Source organism: Grampus griseus, assembly GCF_964374135.1.
Source record: "Grampus griseus genome assembly, chromosome: 19".
Lineage (NCBI taxonomy): Eukaryota > Metazoa > Chordata > Mammalia > Artiodactyla > Delphinidae > Grampus > Grampus griseus.
In genome coordinates, this window is record NC_139013.1 from 10306344 (window position 1) to 10323204 (window position 16861).

Below are 16861 nucleotides of genomic sequence, written 5' to 3' on the forward strand. Positions count from 1 at the left end.
GCACAGAGTACTAACCACTGGACCGCTAGTGAGTTCCTGGTAATGCTTGTATTATTAAAAATGGTAGTATAACTTCTGCCCTCTCCTGTAGCTGTGTTTACGAGATTTCATGTTTTTGTGATTTATCTAAATTTGTTCCATTACTATGTAGTATTTCACTGTGGAACCCATTGTATGAAAATACAATGAATTTGACTGGAAAACAATTTGGGAGCAGTGATAAAAGCTGAAGATATACATATTCTATAACTGTGAAGTTCCACTACTAATTATATACTGGACAGAAATATACACATGTGTTCCACAAAATTTATCTTTTGTGTGTGTGTGTGTGTGTGTGTTATACGGGCCTCTCACTGTTGTGGCCTCTCCCGTTGTGGAGCACAGGCTCCAGACGCGCAGGCTCAGCAGCCATGGCTCACAGGCCTAGCCGCTCCGCGGCATGTGGGATCTTCCCGGACCGGGGCACGAACCCGTGTCCCCTGCATCGGCAGGTGGACTCTCAACCACTGTGCCACCAGGGAAGCCCCGCACAAAATTTATCTTTTGAAACTGGACATTGTAAAATAGCTGTTAGTATTTTTGAGTACCACATAAAAATTCATGATTAAGATCTGCTTGTAATAGCTCCTTTTGTCTAGATTCATTTATTTGTTTTTTAAATTTTTATTCAATTTATTTAAACTGAAAAAAAAAACCCAAAGCGGTTCACCCATTTCTTCTTTGTCAGCCACACCTACAGTGAAGAGAGAGAGATAAATATTAATAATAACAAAAACAATAATAATAATACATGTGGCTGACAGTCATTGAAGGCTCCCCACGTGCCAGGCATTGTTTAGAGTTCTTTACTCCCACCATCTCACGTAATCCACACACCTACCCTTTGAGGCAGGTATTATGTTACCGTTATCCTTGTTTTACTGATGGGCCACAGAGCAGTTAAACGAGTCACCCAAAGTCGTCCCACAGGCTAGCATATGGCAGAGCTGGGATGAACCTAAGGGACCTGGCTTCAGGGTCCATGGCCTTCACTGTAAACCACGGGGGTCTCTCTTGGCCCTTGATGGGTATCGTAGACGTGTGTGTAGGGTGCCTCCCAGCCCAGACCCCTCTTTCCTGAAGATTGCCCCTCTCCACTGGGGCAAGCCATGCTTGTCCTCATGACCTCATCTCCAAGGTCACAGCTGATTGGACAAGGCTGGTTCCTTCTGGATGATGTCAGCATTGGTCTGCCATAATAGGTATTGGCCAAGATGGCGGGGAGGACAGGAAGTGACCCCTCCTGCCGCTCACGGAGGGAGGGATTCCAGGGGGTCTGAGTGAGGATTTTTCACACCAGCCCGATTTCTCACCTTTCCCCTCTAAACACATGACTTTGGAGTTAGACCTGGGTTTGATTCAGGGTCAGCTCTTTGTCAGCGGCATGTCCTTTGGGAAAGTTGATGGATTTCTCTGAGATTTAGTTCTACTCGTGGGAAATGAGGACAAGAACAGCACCCATCCTGAGAGCCGTGACGTGAGGGCTCCTGGCACTTACTGAGGGCCCAGGAAATGAGAGCCACAGGGACGAAGACGATGGGGCTGCTTCAGCAGCAGCCTGGCCCTCCCCGACCCCTAGAAGGTTCCACACGGCACTCGTGGACAGGAGACCTGGCCCCAGTCCCTCCCAGCTGGTCCACAGCGCCTTTCCAAACCATTTCAGCATTCAGATTTCTCTTCCTTAGTACGTCAGCTGCGAAGGCTTGTATCGTTAATGTCGGAACAGAGGCAGTGTAGGTTAGGGGCTAGAACTGAGTGAGGCAGTATTCTGGGTTCGAATCCTTCTTCAGCTGTGCGGTCTGGGGCACAGTTCTCTCTCAGCCTTCGTTTCCTCTTCGACAAAAAGGAAGGGATGAAGAAGCTCTGCCTTTGCCCTCATTGTGGCAAAGACACACCTCCAGAACCTCTCCTGTCTCTTTGCTCCCCTGGGGCCGCTTTGGGAACTGACGAGTTGGATGGGCACGTCAGGGGTCAATGGCATCCTCTCCGAATGAGCTTTAAGCTCCTTGGGATGAGGCAGTTGGCTTGGCTTCGGTCTTGCTGCGGAATGAGCTCTGCGCCTTGTGGGGGCCGACTGGATGGGAAGGAGGGAAGGCAGGTACCTTAGCTTCCAGATTATGGTGAAGACCGCGCTTCCAACCAGTACCACAGGTGCGGCCGCAATGAGGGCAAAGGCAGAGCTTCCTGACAGGGAGAGGGTAGGGTTCGGCTTGATGGGCACAGGGTCTGTGGGATCCACGACGGCTTCTGGGAACCAAGAAGGGGACAGACTGGAGGAGACACCCTCCCTGCATACCCCCCACTCCCACCATTCCACCTCCTCCCCGTCCTCCGGGTCTCCACCCCAGCTTCATCCCCGCTCTCCTGTCCCAGTCCCTCCCCGACCCATCTTCCCACCACACAGAAGCCAGAGGGGTCTTTTTAAAGTTCACACTTGACCCTATTCCTCCCCTGCTCAGAACCTTGCCGTGGCTCCCCAGGACTTCGCCTTGGCCTTCAAGGCCCTGCCACCTGGCCAGTCTCATCTCTCTCCACCCCCTACCTTTATAACCAAGCCCGGTTGGAGTCTACTCAATTTTCTAAGCTCACTCCCCTCTCTCTCCTACTTCCAGGCCTTTGTCTATGCCCCTGGAATGCCATTTGTGCCATTTTCTCTCCCTTGGCCTGGACAATTCCTATGTATCCTAGTATCAGCTCAGATGCCCCCTCTTCCAGGAAGCCCGCCCTGATCCCCTTGCTGGGTTAGGCACCTCCTTGGGTCTCACAGCCCTCTGAGCTCCCCCACCCCAGCCCTGCCCACTCTGGTCATTACTGTTTGTGGACAGGTCTGTCCCTTACTGGACTGGGAGTCCTGTGAGGGCAGGGCCAGGACTGTCTCTGTCACCAGATGCCCTCAGCACTGCCCAGCATGGGCCAGTCACAATAGGTGCTCAATATACATTTCCTGAACAGTTGATGAGTGAGGAAACGGGGTCTTGGAAGTATTGTCATTCTCAATGAATGTGTCAGGGTCAACAGGTGCTCCAAGATTTACATTTTTTACCCTTTTTTTCTCCCAGGAAATCACCTCAGAACCAAATCCTGAAGCTCCCACTGAACCCTGGCTGGGGAGAGAGACAGGTCTCAGGAACGTAGCCAAGCCAGGCTTTCCATTATCCCTGCCCTTTCCATGCTCTGGACCTTTGCTCATGTGATCCCCGCGGCCTACATGCCTCCCTGCTTCTCCACTGGCAGCTTCTCTGTCTCTTTCCAGCTCACTCCACAAACAGAAATACTAAAAATAATGTGCACGGTAACTGCTGCTATTCTTAAAGCACCTGCTAACTGGTGTTCTGCTAGCCTCACACATACACCATTTCAGTTCCTTATAGCAATCTGGCGGAGGTCTACACGATCACTCTGATTATACACAGGAGGAAACTGAGGCTCAGAGAAGGGACGTCACTTGTCCTAAGTCACCCAGCCAGGAAGGCACAGGGACAGGAATTGAACCCCATTTTGACGGGCTCCCAAACCCCTTTTCTAATCCCAGTTAACTGACTGTTCTTGTTACTGCCTCCTGAGCCTCCGTGACAGGCACAAAATTGATAATAATATGGATAATACTAATCATGACAATGATACTAGTTCATGTTTATTGATCACTCACTAGTGGTGCAGAGTGCTAGGCACTCTTATTTTAAGCTGTTCACCGGCTTATCGCATCGAATGCTCACAGCCACACTTTGGGGTGGGCACTATTATTTTCCCAATTTTATAGATGAGGAAACTGAGGCACAGAGAAGTCAAGGCACTGGTCCAAAATCACACAGCCAGGAAGTGGTGGAGCCAAAATTCAAATTCCAAAACCCAGGCTTGGAACCACTCATTATATTATCACCTTAATTTTTTCTCCGGCATGTGCTGAGACTCAGAGGCGAAGAGCCTTCCCAGATTCACACAGCCAGCAGGTGGTTGGAGCCGGGACCCAGGCAGCTGGCTCCAGATCCTGCCCTGAGCTTTCATTAGAGTTTATGTCTTTGGCCTGCAGCCTCTCATCTGTAAAATGGGCTAGTAATCCCCACTCTGCCAGGAGGATGAAAGAATGAGATACCATCTTGGCTATAAAAGGTATCAGAGGGGGCTGAGCATAGAATGTGGCTCAGTGGAATCAGGAAAGCCGGCCACTGACCAGCAAGGGTACAGGGTCCGGGGTGAGGGTGGGGTACTCACGTGGCAGTGTGATAGTCACAGGCTGGGAGACATACATTCCCTGGCTATCCTCGGCCAAGCGTACGTAGGTGCCCAGGTCCTCCAAGGACAACCTCTGGATAATCAGCCTCTCCCCGATCCCACGAGGATGCCCATTGAAGGTCCGTCATAGCACAGGTTCAGGTTCGATGGAAGCCACCCACTGCAGGATCACTGAGTAGTTGAGTTCGCTCCGGAGGATACCCCGGAATGTCAGCGGCAGCACCCCATCAGAGTTGGCTGTGCAAACAGGGAGCAAGATCACATGGGTGGAGACCACTCAGAGAGGCTGAGCACGTCTTCTGTTCACCACAGAGGCATTCATTCATTCATTCATCCACTCATTCATTCACCAGCGAATGTGTTTGGAGCGCCTGGTCTGTGCCCAGACGCTGGATGTAGCAGAGCTGTTGATACCCTCACCCTCAGCCCTTTCAACTGCCAACACTGTATCTGTTGCTTCAGGGCTTTTGCTAGCTGCCAGAGCCTGCTCTGACCATGGAGGCAACAGGCCAGAGTGCTGGAGGGTGGGCACACGGCGGGGCAGCCTTCCACAGCGACTGACGCGGGCTGGTATGTAAATACCCCAGCTCCCCTGCCCTCAGCTGGGCCAGGATAAAAGCCAAGGAGCTAGGAGGAGCTGTTGGGTTCTGGATCATTTTGCAGGCAGAGCCCATAGGACTTGCCGATGGATTGGATGCGGGTGGGAGAGAGTGAGGGGTCAAGGGGACCTCCAAGGCTTGGGGCCTCAGCCACTGGCTGCTGGGAGGGCTCCTTACAGAGCACATATATAATCCTCACCATAGTTCTCTTTTTGTGTTTTTTTTTTCTTTTTTTTCTTAGGTGAAGGACTCTGAGGTCTGGGGGTGCTTAGGGCCAGGCCTCATGGTCAGAGAGAGAGGCATAGCTGGGATTTGAATCTGATGTCGTGGTGAGTGCTGGGGACCACCACACGGAGATGATTTCCAACTTCCATGCAACATGAAAAGGGAAAAAAACTTCAGTCCAACCAGAGAGCTCACAGAAGGCTTCCTGGAGGAGGTGGTGCCTGAGCTAAGCCTTGCAGGAGGACAAAGAGCCCACCAGGTGTGGAAACAAGAATCAATATGTAACAGCCACCTAGACTGGGCTCTTACTACGAGCCAAGCACCATTCTAAACACATGTTGACGATAGCTTGTTATCTTACTGGCTTGTTATATTGCAAATGAGACCCATGCTTGGGTGAAGTCATTTAGTAGGGTGTAACCAGCATTTAAAACATGAAATGAAATATAATAGAAAATATCAGAGTGCATTACTCATAGCAATAATTGTTATTTTATGACACTTGTCTTTCAGTGACTGGTGGTGTGTGGATATACGGACATACTGGGTCATGATATGAAATGCAGTTCTTACTGTGGGTCATGATTTTAAAAGCTCAGAAGCCACTGGATTTACTCATTTAATCCTCACAACAACGCTATGAGGTAGGTCTTATTGTTATCCCCCTTTTAATGGGAAAACGAAAGCTCAAAGAGGTCAAGTCCCCTGAAAAACTCATGGCGAACGTTTGCTTACTCCGTGCCAGGCACTGTTCTAGGCGCTTGGCGCGAACAGCTCATTTGTTGTTCACAGCACTCCTACGAGGGAGGGTCTACAGTGACTCCATTTACAGAGGAGGACGCTGAAACACACAAATGGGAAGTCACTTTGCAAAGGCACGTGGCTAGTAAGCGAAGGAGCAGGGATTTGAATGCAGGCGGTTCCGGTTTCAGAGCCTGCACAAGCACCAGGCAGAGAACGGCACAGGCACAGGTGTGGAGGTGGGCTTTTAGAAGACCTGGCCTTCAAATCACAGATATGTAGACTGATGGACCTCAGCAGCCCTTACATGTCCTGGTGGAGGTAAAAAAAAATCCCGGTGCAGAAGCGGGGTTCCTAGCCGCCTCTCTCCACCTTTGCTTGTACCTGAGAGATGTCGCAGGGCTAGAGAGGCAGCGTGGAAGGAGATGAGCTCCTGGATCACAGAGAGGGGTGCGAATCCTAGCTTGGCCCTTTGCTTCGACGTGACCACAGGCTGTGGATGTCACCTCTCCAAGCCTCAGTCTCCCCACTTGTGCAAGGGGGGTGGCGCTTAGAGCATCTTGTTTCTCGTGCTGTTGTGGAATCCCCCAGCGTTTGGTCCATAGGGAGGGCTCAGTAAATTGGAGCCACTCACTCATGCTTCCCGTGCTTACGCCGGCTGGTCTCTCTGCACGAGCACTTTCCCCAACTCTTCCCCTGGCACGCTCCCACCCAGGCTTCAGGTCCCAGCTCAGATATCCCCGCCTTTGGCATCTCCCTCCATCTTTTCTGCCCTTCTTCCTTTAGTCACAGAATCCTACATTTTATCTAGGTATATCGTTGCCCAGGATAAAGCCTACGTTTTCAGCTTCTCTTATAGCTAAGTATGACCATGTGACTAGTTCCCAGCCAATGGGATGTGAGCAACCTCTGTGTTGGGCCATAAGAGGAAGGCATCCTCCCTCCCCTTCTCCTCTCCTGTTATGTTGGCTGGAATGCAAACGTGATGGGAGCTCTCTTGGGTCCCCCAGGCAGGATAGAACCTAGTGAGGACAGAACAATTAGAAGGAGCCTGGGTCCCGCCACCCTGAAGCCACCGCATCATCCCTACACTGTTCATGCCAGACAACTATGTGAGAGAGATAAATTTCTATCTTATTTAAGACACTGTTGTTTTGGGTCTTTATTAGCACACCAGAATCTGAACCCTAACTATTATAGGACTGAACTGTGCTCCTACCCTCCCCGCCCCCACCACTCCAAATTCATATGAAGTGCTAACGCCCAGTACCTCAGAATGGGACTGTATTTGGTGACAGGGCCTTTAATGGGGCGGTGAGGGTGGGCCCTAATACAATCTGACTGATGTCCTTATAAGAAGAGAGACTAGGACACACAGGGAGACACCAGGGGTGCACACAAAGAAGGAAGGTCATGTGAGGACACAGTGAGAAGGCAGCCATCTGCAAGCCAAGGAGAGAGGCCTCAGAAGAAACCACCCCTGCCCACACCTTGATCTTGGACTTCCAGCCTCCAGAACTGTGAGAAATAGATTTCTGTTTTTTAAGCCTCCCAGCATGTGGTATTTTGGAGCGGCAGCCCTAGTAGATTAATACGTCTCTAAACTACCTTCTAAGGACAATGGCTCTGGTTAACCCCAGGGCTTGTTTTTTCTGGTTCAGGTGTGAAAGTGCAAGTCCAGAGCTGAATAGCTCATAAGAACAGAGGTGAGGGCTTCCCTGGTGGCGCAGTGGTTGAGAGTCCGCCTGCCGATGCAGGGGACGCGGGTTCGTGCCCCGGTCCGGGAGGATCCCACATGCCGCGGAGCGGCTGGGCCCGTGAGCCATGGCCGCTGAGCCTGCGCGTCCGGAGCCTGTGCTCCGCAACGGGAGAGGCCCGCGTCCTGCAAAAAAACCCCGAAAAAGCAAACAAAAAAACCAGAGGTGAGTTCTGAAGGCTACCACCAGAGACCCTTGGCCTTCCCCAAGTGATAATGAACAAATATTTAATGAATATCTGTTGGAAAGTGTGATAGATGACAAAGAAATAGCCAGGAGACTTTGCAACTTTTCTCACCAAGAGGCCGAGCCTATTTCCCTCCTGTTGGAGCAAAGCTGGTCATGTGACTCGCTTTGGCCAATAAAAACGTGGCAGAAGCGATGGCATGCGCGTTCTGAGCCGGGACCTCGGGAGGCCTTGAAGCTTCTGCTCTTGTTTCTCATCCTTTGCTGAGTGAACAAGCCTAGGCTATCCTGCTGCAGGATGAGAAGCCTCGTGGCCCAATTACCCCCACTACGCCAGCTGCCAGCCAGGCCACTGCCAGACATGGGAAGGAGGCCATCCTGGACCAGTGCCTACGCAATCCCTTCCCCCAACTGGCTGCAGAAACGTAAGGGAGCCCGACTAAAATTAGCTGAGACCAAAAGAACTGTTCAGCAGAATCCTGAGCTGAAAATACAGTTGCTATTTTAAGTTCTGGGGTGGTTTGTTAGGGAGGATTGGTGACAGAATGGGTCCCGATGGGCACTGCTGACTGAGAACCGGGTGCCTCCCGCCATGGGGCCCCGCTCACCATGGACCTGTATCTGCGCCATCACACTCCTGCGTCCCCTGCTGCTTTCCAGCACCACGGTGTAGCTGCCTGCATCTCGAGTTGTCACATCTCTGACGACCAGGCTGCCTTGGGTATCCAGCGTCTCCCGGCCAGTGTGGCCGGGCACTGGGAGGCCCTCAGGGGAGAAGATCATGGCTTCTGGCTGGGCCTCGTGCCCTCGGAACCAAGAAGTAGACAGAACCCCATCGAGGCTTCTGGGGACTGGCAGGTGGGCATCAGCTCCTTCGGTCGAGGGGTCCAGAGACCCAGAAGAGGGCAGCTCCGAGGAGGCAGAGCAGGTGAAGAATGCCAGCAGGCTGCCTTGGAGGGGGTGGGAGGGAGAAGAGAGAGCAGGAAGCCATGGGATCAAAGGCAAGATGGTGTCCCAGCAAGTAACCCTTCCTGTGCTGGTGAGAATGAGGGCCATCAGAGTTGATGACGACGACGGTGATAATAATAATAATAATAAAGAAGTAAAAAGGAGCATTCCTTAAGAACCTCCTACAAGCCAGACACTGTCTAAAATGTTGAACATATATTATCTTACTTATTCCTACTTCGGCCCCGCAAGGCACTTATTATGCTGGATGTCACGCAGATTCGCCCTCCATCTTGCTCTGCTCTGCTCCCCAAAAGGCTGACTTCCCTGAGCTGCATCTCTGGGGATCCCTCGCCTTTTGTTTCTGGTTGGCTTCTGCCAATGGGAGCATTGGTGGAAGACAGGAGGGCTGAAGGGAGTGACCTTGAGGTAACTGGTCCCACAGCTCCCTCCCTGCTGCGTCAGCACTGGTTCAGTAGGTCCCTCTATTAGAGATCCTATTGGGTGACCCTCTCCATCCACCACTCTTTTGGGGTTTGGGGGTCTGCTGTTCCTTTTACAGCTTCTAGCCCAGGGGAGGTAATAGCTTCCTGCTCTTGCTAGCCCCTGGGTGCTGCAAAATCCCATGTCAGTTTACCTATACCCTGCCTAGTCCCCCTATTAAACTCTCCTCATTACTCCTTTTGAGTGGACCATCTGTGTCTTGCCTCACCTCTGACTGATACAGCTATTATACCCCTATCAGAGATGAGGAAATGGAGGTTCAGAGAATTTAAGATGTTCTTTCAGAATTTCATAAGTGATAAACATTTGAGTTGTGATCCATGCCCAGGCAGCTGAAATTCGTAGCCACTAAACGATACTGTCCAGTGTATCCCCCATCCCTGTTTCTCTCATTTCCCCTAATTTTCCATATTGCATAGAGCATGGAGGCAAACCCTTGGAGTCTGGCTCCAGACCCTATGCACTTGCCCACCCCATTCTTCTGCCTCTCACTAGAATGATGACTATTGCAGTAAGAACATGAACTCCAGTCATAAAAGGCTGAAAATTTTGACATAATAATAAAAAGAAACTTTTGCAAAGTTAACAAAAAAAACAACCCACAAAGTCAAAAGGACAATGACATACTACGAAAAATAATCTGCAACTGATATCACAGATGAAGAGCCCATTTCACTACCATATATAGAGCTCCTAGGTATCGATAAGAAAAGTATTGGGCTTCCCTGGTGGCGCAGTGGTTGAGAGTCCGCCTGCCGATGCAGGGGACGTGGGTTCGTGCCCCGGTCCGGGAAGATGCTAGATGCCGCGGAGCAGCTGGGCCCGTGAGCCATGGCCGCTGAGCCTGCGCGTCCGGAGTCTGTGCTCCGCAACGGGAGAGGCCACACCAGTGAGAGGCCCGCGTACCGCAAAAAAAAAAAAAAATAGTGGTTATCTGTATGCGGGAGGTGGGGGCGAGGGAAGGTACATGGGGAACTGGGTGGGTGGGGAAGGACAGAGACTTCACTCAAGGCCTTCTTATATATCATTGCGACTTGAACCATGGGAATGTATAACCCATTCAAAAATTAAATAAAATCTGAATAAATAAGAGAGTATAAACTAGGCTCTTAATCGTTTTGCACACACAAATGCACACACACCCCAGATGGCAGGCTCCAGAACTGGATTGCCGGCACGCACGTCCCAGAACTTACTAGCTCTGGTGACTTTGGGAAAGTTAGTTAACCTCTCTGAGCCTCAGTTTCCTTATCTATAAAATGAGAATAATAATGTCTCTAAAGATTTTCAGTGGGGATGATCCCCCCCACCCCAGTCCACCCCCCTGCCAGGGGACACTGACAATGTCTGGAAATCTTTTTGGTTGTCACGACTTGGGAGGGTGTGCTGTTGGCATCTGGTGGGTAGAGGCCACGGATACGGCTAAACATCCTGCAGTGCACAGGACGGGCCCGCACAACAAGGCATCATCGGGTCCAAAATGTCAGTAGTGCCGATGTTCAGAAGCCCCGATCTAGTGCTTGGAAAGTGCTTAGACTAATGCACTAACAAAGTGACTGCCAGATCAATGCTGGACATTCATTATAATTTTCATCATTATTGTCATTCTTGCCTCCACACTTGCAAGTACCGTAAATGTGCCTTTTAAGATAAAAAACACATGATAAGTTGTTACATTTTAAGGATCAGAAATACCCACTTACAGAACAAATGTGAAACCTCAGGTCTCTTCTGGGTAAATGAAGGAGAAGCCGTGGCCAGAGAGAACATCTTCCAGGGCAGGCGGCATCATCAGGTACAAACGTGATATGCCCAGGGAGGGAGGGAGGGTGTGTGTGTGTGTGTGTGTGTGTGTGTGTGTGTGTGTGTGTGTGTGTGTGTCCTTCTCAACAGCTCAGAAGTTGGCACTGTTTTCCAGGCAGGGAAACTGAGGCACAGCAAGCATGAGTCTCAGAGCCAAGGTCATAAGTGGAGAGTTAGGAGTCATCTCACCACAGGGTCTTCTGGCAGGCTCACTGCCCACCTCCCACCTCCACTGATTTTTCTCTCTGAGTCGGCAGCTGGTGTGACCTTTCTACTCCCCCTGCTCATAAACCTTCCATGGCTCCCCAGTGCCCTCAGGACATAGTGCAGACTCCTTCACCTGTCACTCTTGCTACATCTCTGCGCTCCGTTTTCCACTCTTCCCTCATCCTCTGCATCAGTCCGACTGAACGCCGTGCAGTTGCTCTAGCCTCCAGGCCCCTGCCTGTGCTGTTCTCCCTACCTAGAATGCTGTTCCGCACCAACTCTTTATCAAGCTGTGATTCAAGTTTTGGCTCAGGCATCCCGCCTTCTGAAATCTTCCCTGACCCTCAGGTGCGCTTGGTAATAGATACTATTATACAGTGTTTGGGCAGGGACCTTAATTGACTTGATGGGGCAATGGAAGCTCTTGTCAAAGTGACAGGAATAAAGTGTTATACCCAAGAAGCTGCTCAAGGTTTTGCTTTTCTATCTTGATAGAAAGATTTGTTGTCTTACGGTTTTATGAAACAAAGAGCACAGGGATGCAATTTGCATAGCTGACGTCATATCTTTCCGAGCTCCTATTTCGATTTTGACGGCTTTGAAAGGTCCTCCCCTGACCACCACCTTCCTAGCTTCAGACCTGAGCCCTTTCCTCTGGGTCTCCCTCCCCCAACCCATTCCTGCCCCACCCATTCTGGGTCATCACTGTCTGGGGACGGGTCTGTCTTCTCTCTGGACTGTGAGCCCCAGGAGGGCAGGGCTGCTGTGTCCCCAGCTGTGTCCCCAGCACAGGCTGGGCCCTGAGTAGGCATTAGGGGTGTTTGTTGAATACATGATGGAAGGGGAAGATCCCAGGTCACGCAGTCCGTGTTCTGTTATCAAGTTCTGACTCTTGACACCGCTGCAGGTGCCTGGTGATTCAGGGAGTGTCCTCAAGGCATCGGAAGAAGAAAACCCCACATCTTAGCAATCCTTACTCCAGCTGATGTAAAATCATGGTTTCATTCATAGACTCCGAGGCCGCTGGACCTGGGTTCATAACCCTGACTCGGCTGCTCTTTCTTCAGGGCCCTGAGCCTCAGTTTTCCCACTCATCAAGGAGGGTGGTTGATGGTAACCAACTGAGTGCCTGAGATTCAATGAGATTATGAATTTTCAGGGCTCAGGACAGTCCAACTTAGGTATTAAATACATATAATACCTAAATATCATATATACCTTATATATAAGATTTATATACTATAATAATATATATATATAATACCTATAAAATATATATATATAAATATACTATAATAATACCATATATATACCTATAAATACTATACTATATATACAATATATACCATAATAATACCTTATATATAATACCTGTAAAATATATATATATGGAATTTCAGAGCTGGAACCATAGAGATGGTTCCAGAACTCTTACTTGCCAGGAGCGTGGCTACTTTATTTCATCTCTAATCTTCAATCAAATGAGAAAAAGTCTCTATTCAATTTTTCCCCGTTTGAGCCCAGGACACTCCCTGAATCACTATGTATAAATATAAGTATAAATATAAATACACCACAATGTCACACTTGACTCTCCCATTGTCTCAAAATCTCCCCAGAGGTTCCAGAGGCTGAGAATAAACTAACAGATGCTAAGAGCTCCCCGTTCCCAACTAAGGTCTAGCTAACAGGGGTTACCCGTCACCAGTTCTGCCTGCACCAGCTGCTCTGCCACCGCCAGGCCTTGGGAAGGGAGGCCGAGAGCTCATGGAGAGGAGGGGATGGCACAGAGTGAGGCTTCCTGGGGGAGAGCTGAGGATGAACTGGGGGTGCCCCCTGGGGCTGGGGGCTTTCCTCCACCTCCTGCCAAGTCAGGGAGGCCCCAAGGAAACCTCTTGGAGAGCTGGAGATGTGTGCTCCGGAGTCTGTGGGAACTTAGACCTCAAAGTCTCCAGGTGAGGGATGGAGGGGGAGTGGGCTGGGTGGAAATGGCCCACGCCTCCAGCGTTTGGTGGGATAACAAAGATGTTCACGAGTTTTCCTTGAGCCAGTGTGGATGCCTCTGAAGGGAGCCGGCTGGAGGCTGTCCTGGCAAAGAGCCCCATGGGAAACGACCTGCTGGGTGGATTCCCCACCCAGAAAGATCTAACCATCATGCCTCAGCCACACAGAAGGCCATGTCCCCACCTTACAACTACAGCAGCCAAGTTGAAACTTTCCTGCCCCTTCCTTGCTTTCCTCTCCCCTGCGCATGGCCTTTGGGGGTGGGGTGGGCACAGGCCTCAGCTCTGTGTGGGGAGAAAGGACCCACAGAGAGAAATAAGAACGAGGCCCACCGCTTGCCACCATGTCTCCGCTGCAGTCTGACCCACGCCAGAGCTGGAGAGGAGGTGAAGCCTTAAACTGTGGGTGGGGTTTTGAAATGACACAGAACTGGACTTTTTAAGACCTGGAAAAACAGGCAATTCATTTATTCTCTGAGAGGCAGATGTGTGTGGTCTCTGGAAAGTGTGGTCTTGGTGGCCAGACCATCTGGGTTCGAGTCCTCCTTCTGTTACTTTCAGTCTGTGTGGCCTGGGGAGGACCCATAACCTCTCTGTGTCTAAGTTTCACTCTATGAAATGGGGATCAGATAGCTCTTGCCTCATGGGGTTAAGAATTAAATGTTACTATAAGAAAGCCACTTAGAACAGGCTGACATGTAGAAGTACTCAGTCACAATGACCTCTTTATATTATGATTGTTATTTTATTATTGTTGTTCTTATTATTTTAAAATTATTATTAGATGTGAACAGCTAGGGTGAGGCACGGTGCTCTGGTGGAAAGGGACTGGGATGGGGTCCTGAATTCTGATTTTGCCTTTGTCAGTCACGTGCTCTTGAGCGAATGACCCCACCCCTATTTGAGCCTCACTTTCCTCCTTTGTAGAAGGGATCAATTGCACGGCCTCTTGGGGATTTCAAGAGCTCCTGTGCGTCGGGCACCCGTGCTGCAAGGGCTTTAAACTGACCAGAGTCAGAGCTCAGAGTGGGGGCGTCTCTGATTTGAATAAAGGCTCTCCCCGGGGATATCCCCTCTTTGTCTCCAACCCGTGGGTGCAGCCCCTGTCTCTCACGCACCTGTTAGAAGCATCCTTCTCCAGGCGGGGCTGTGGCCGGAGCCGGCGGCGCCGAGAGGACACCTCATACCGTTTTCCGTCCTGCGGTGGCTCAGGGGAAGTCGCCCTGTCGGGAGTGGGGTCCCCTAGAGCGCACAGTCCAGTACGCAGCCTTGGCCCCGCCCCCGCACTGGCCCCGCCCATTCCCGGCCCAATCTCCGCCTCCCCAGGTCTCGGGCTCCAGCTGTGGGCTGGGAAGTCACCGCCAGGTGTGCACTCTTCTCTAGCACTGGGTTGGTGGCAGTGTGGGTGGGGAGCAGGCTGGGGCGGGGTCCCTGGAGAAGGGGCTCTCCTCTCTGCCTCCTCCTCCCAGCCCCTGCAGGCCGGGAGAATGGTGAAGATGGAGAGTGGGGCAGAAGTGTCCTGCCCCTGTAACCCCACATCAGAGGCAACGACCGGCCAAAGGTCATCAGGTAGGCGGTGTCTGGGCCTCATGCTGGCCTCCCGGCTTTGCTCCAGACTTGGTAACTATTGGCTCCGAGCCTCTGTAAAATGGGGGTGTTAATAATAGTGCCTACCCCAGGGGCAGAGGGGCCCACGGACATCAGGTACCCAGCAGAGTGTCTGGAATATCGTAGGTGCCCAATGAATGGCCGCAGCTATTACGATAATGCTAATTATTATTAATATTGGTATCTAGGATGTCCTGGAGTCATGATCAGAAGCCCCTTCTCAGAGCCTTGCTCATACTGTATCCTGAATTTTGGATTCTGGAAGGATAAGACACAAAAGCTTCTTTCTCTCATCCTTTTTACCGTCCAGGCCCATTCTTTCCTTCTTAAGTTAATAATAATACTGTCCAAATAATAGCTAATATTTACTGAACACCTGTTGTGCCCTAGGCCCTAGCTATTGCGTCTTACAGCTGTTGTCTGACAGCTGTAAGACAGGCCCTAGCTATTGCGTCTTACAGCTGTTGTCTGATTGAATCCTCATTGTAACCTTGAGGGGTTGGTATGAGCATCCTCATTTTCCAGCAGTGCACAGAGGCTAAGTAATTCACCTAATGTCACAGAGCTATTCACAATGACTTTTGTCAGTTCTTGGAGCGGGTCACCTCAGGGCCTTAGCACTGCTACTCCCTCTTGGAGACTTTCACAGATCATCTCATGGCTGACTGCATCTCATTATTCCCGTCTCAAATCAAATATCAACTCTCCACAAAGGCCTTCCCTAATACCTACTGCATATCAGGCCCCTAGCTTCTTGCTAGCAAGACACACTGCTTTCTTTTCTTTTCAGTATTTACTGCTATCTGAAATGACTTATTTCTTTGTCCGCTTGTTTATTATTTGTCTCTTATCCCCCACATCCACCTCCCTAGCTAGAATGTCAGATCCAGGAGGGTAGGGATTTTGTTTGGCTCATGACGGTTTTCTCAGGGTCTAGAACGGTACCTGGCACATCATGAGTGCCCAATGAATTTCCTTTAGCAAATGCATGAAAAAATGAGTGAGTGAGTGAGTACAATGAGAGTGTTGGAATTTGAATTCAGATCTGACTCAGAAGTTCATGCTTTTCTCTCCCAGACATGTCCAGGTTCTACCTCACCCTGGGGCAAAGTCTCCCCCGTGAGTCTCTAAAAGTAGTCATTATCAAGTGACGTGGTTATGTCTGTATTAATATTAGCCATACTGACTCTTCTATGATTTTTCTGAAGGCCTCTGCTAGACCAACTAGCCAGGCCAGGGGACCACTGATGGGTAATAAACAAGTATTTGCAACATGATTAATAACCATCTGTGGATGAGGACCCTGTGGTTTCTGCTCCACCAGTACTCACTCTCTTTTATCCGGGTAACAGCACCTGAAGCTTGTGTTTTTTTTTTTTTTTTTTGCGGTACGCGGGCCTCTCACTGTTGCGGCCTCTCCCGTTGCGGAGCAACAGGCTCCGGACGCGCAGGCTCAGCAGCCATGGCTCACGGGCCCAGCCGCTCCGCGGCATGTGGGATCTTCCCGGACCGGGGCATGAACCCGTGTCTCCTGCATCGGCAGGCGGACTCTCAACCACTGCGCCACCAGGGAAGCCCTCAACTCAGTTTTTAAACAGTAACATTCACAAAATTTTATACTTATATGCCAATTACATGAATGCAGATGAAAATAAAAACATAATGATGAAAATAAAACGTGTCCACATAACTGTGTAAATTTTTCGTGTGTCACAAAAAGAACACGAGCCCGTTTGTTGCATAACCATGGGAAGATACTTAATACTACTGAACTGTACCTTAAAAATGGTTAAGATGGTAAATTTTGTATCATGAGGGTTTTTTTAAATCACAATTAAATTTTTTTAAATTGTTTTTTAAAAAACAGAAGAAGGCCAGGAACAGTCATGTACGTAGCTTGCCTTTACAGTCTAAAACAAACCCTTGCTTATATTCCAAGAAATAGCTAAATTATGTAGAAATCATAACAAACCATCATCGAGTCCATAGTTAACTTGGGGAAGGG

General features: G+C 50.1%; 1 protein-coding gene across 1 annotated transcript; it reads right to left on the reverse strand.

Annotated features, from left to right (window-relative positions):
* Positions 1–635: 635 nt before the first annotated feature.
* IGSF23 (immunoglobulin superfamily member 23) lies at positions 636–8853 on the reverse strand. The gene is made up of 4 exons (XM_082676062.1): positions 8392–8853; positions 4255–4512; positions 2145–2289; positions 636–736 (listed from the first exon to the last, which is right to left on the reverse strand). Exons 1-2 carry the CDS (start codon positions 8837–8839, stop codon positions 4400–4402), a joined length of 561 nt encoding a protein of 186 aa, XP_082532188.1. The 5' UTR covers positions 8840–8853; the 3' UTR covers positions 636–736; positions 2145–2289; positions 4255–4399.
* Between the last annotated feature and the right edge of the window lie 8008 nt (positions 8854–16861).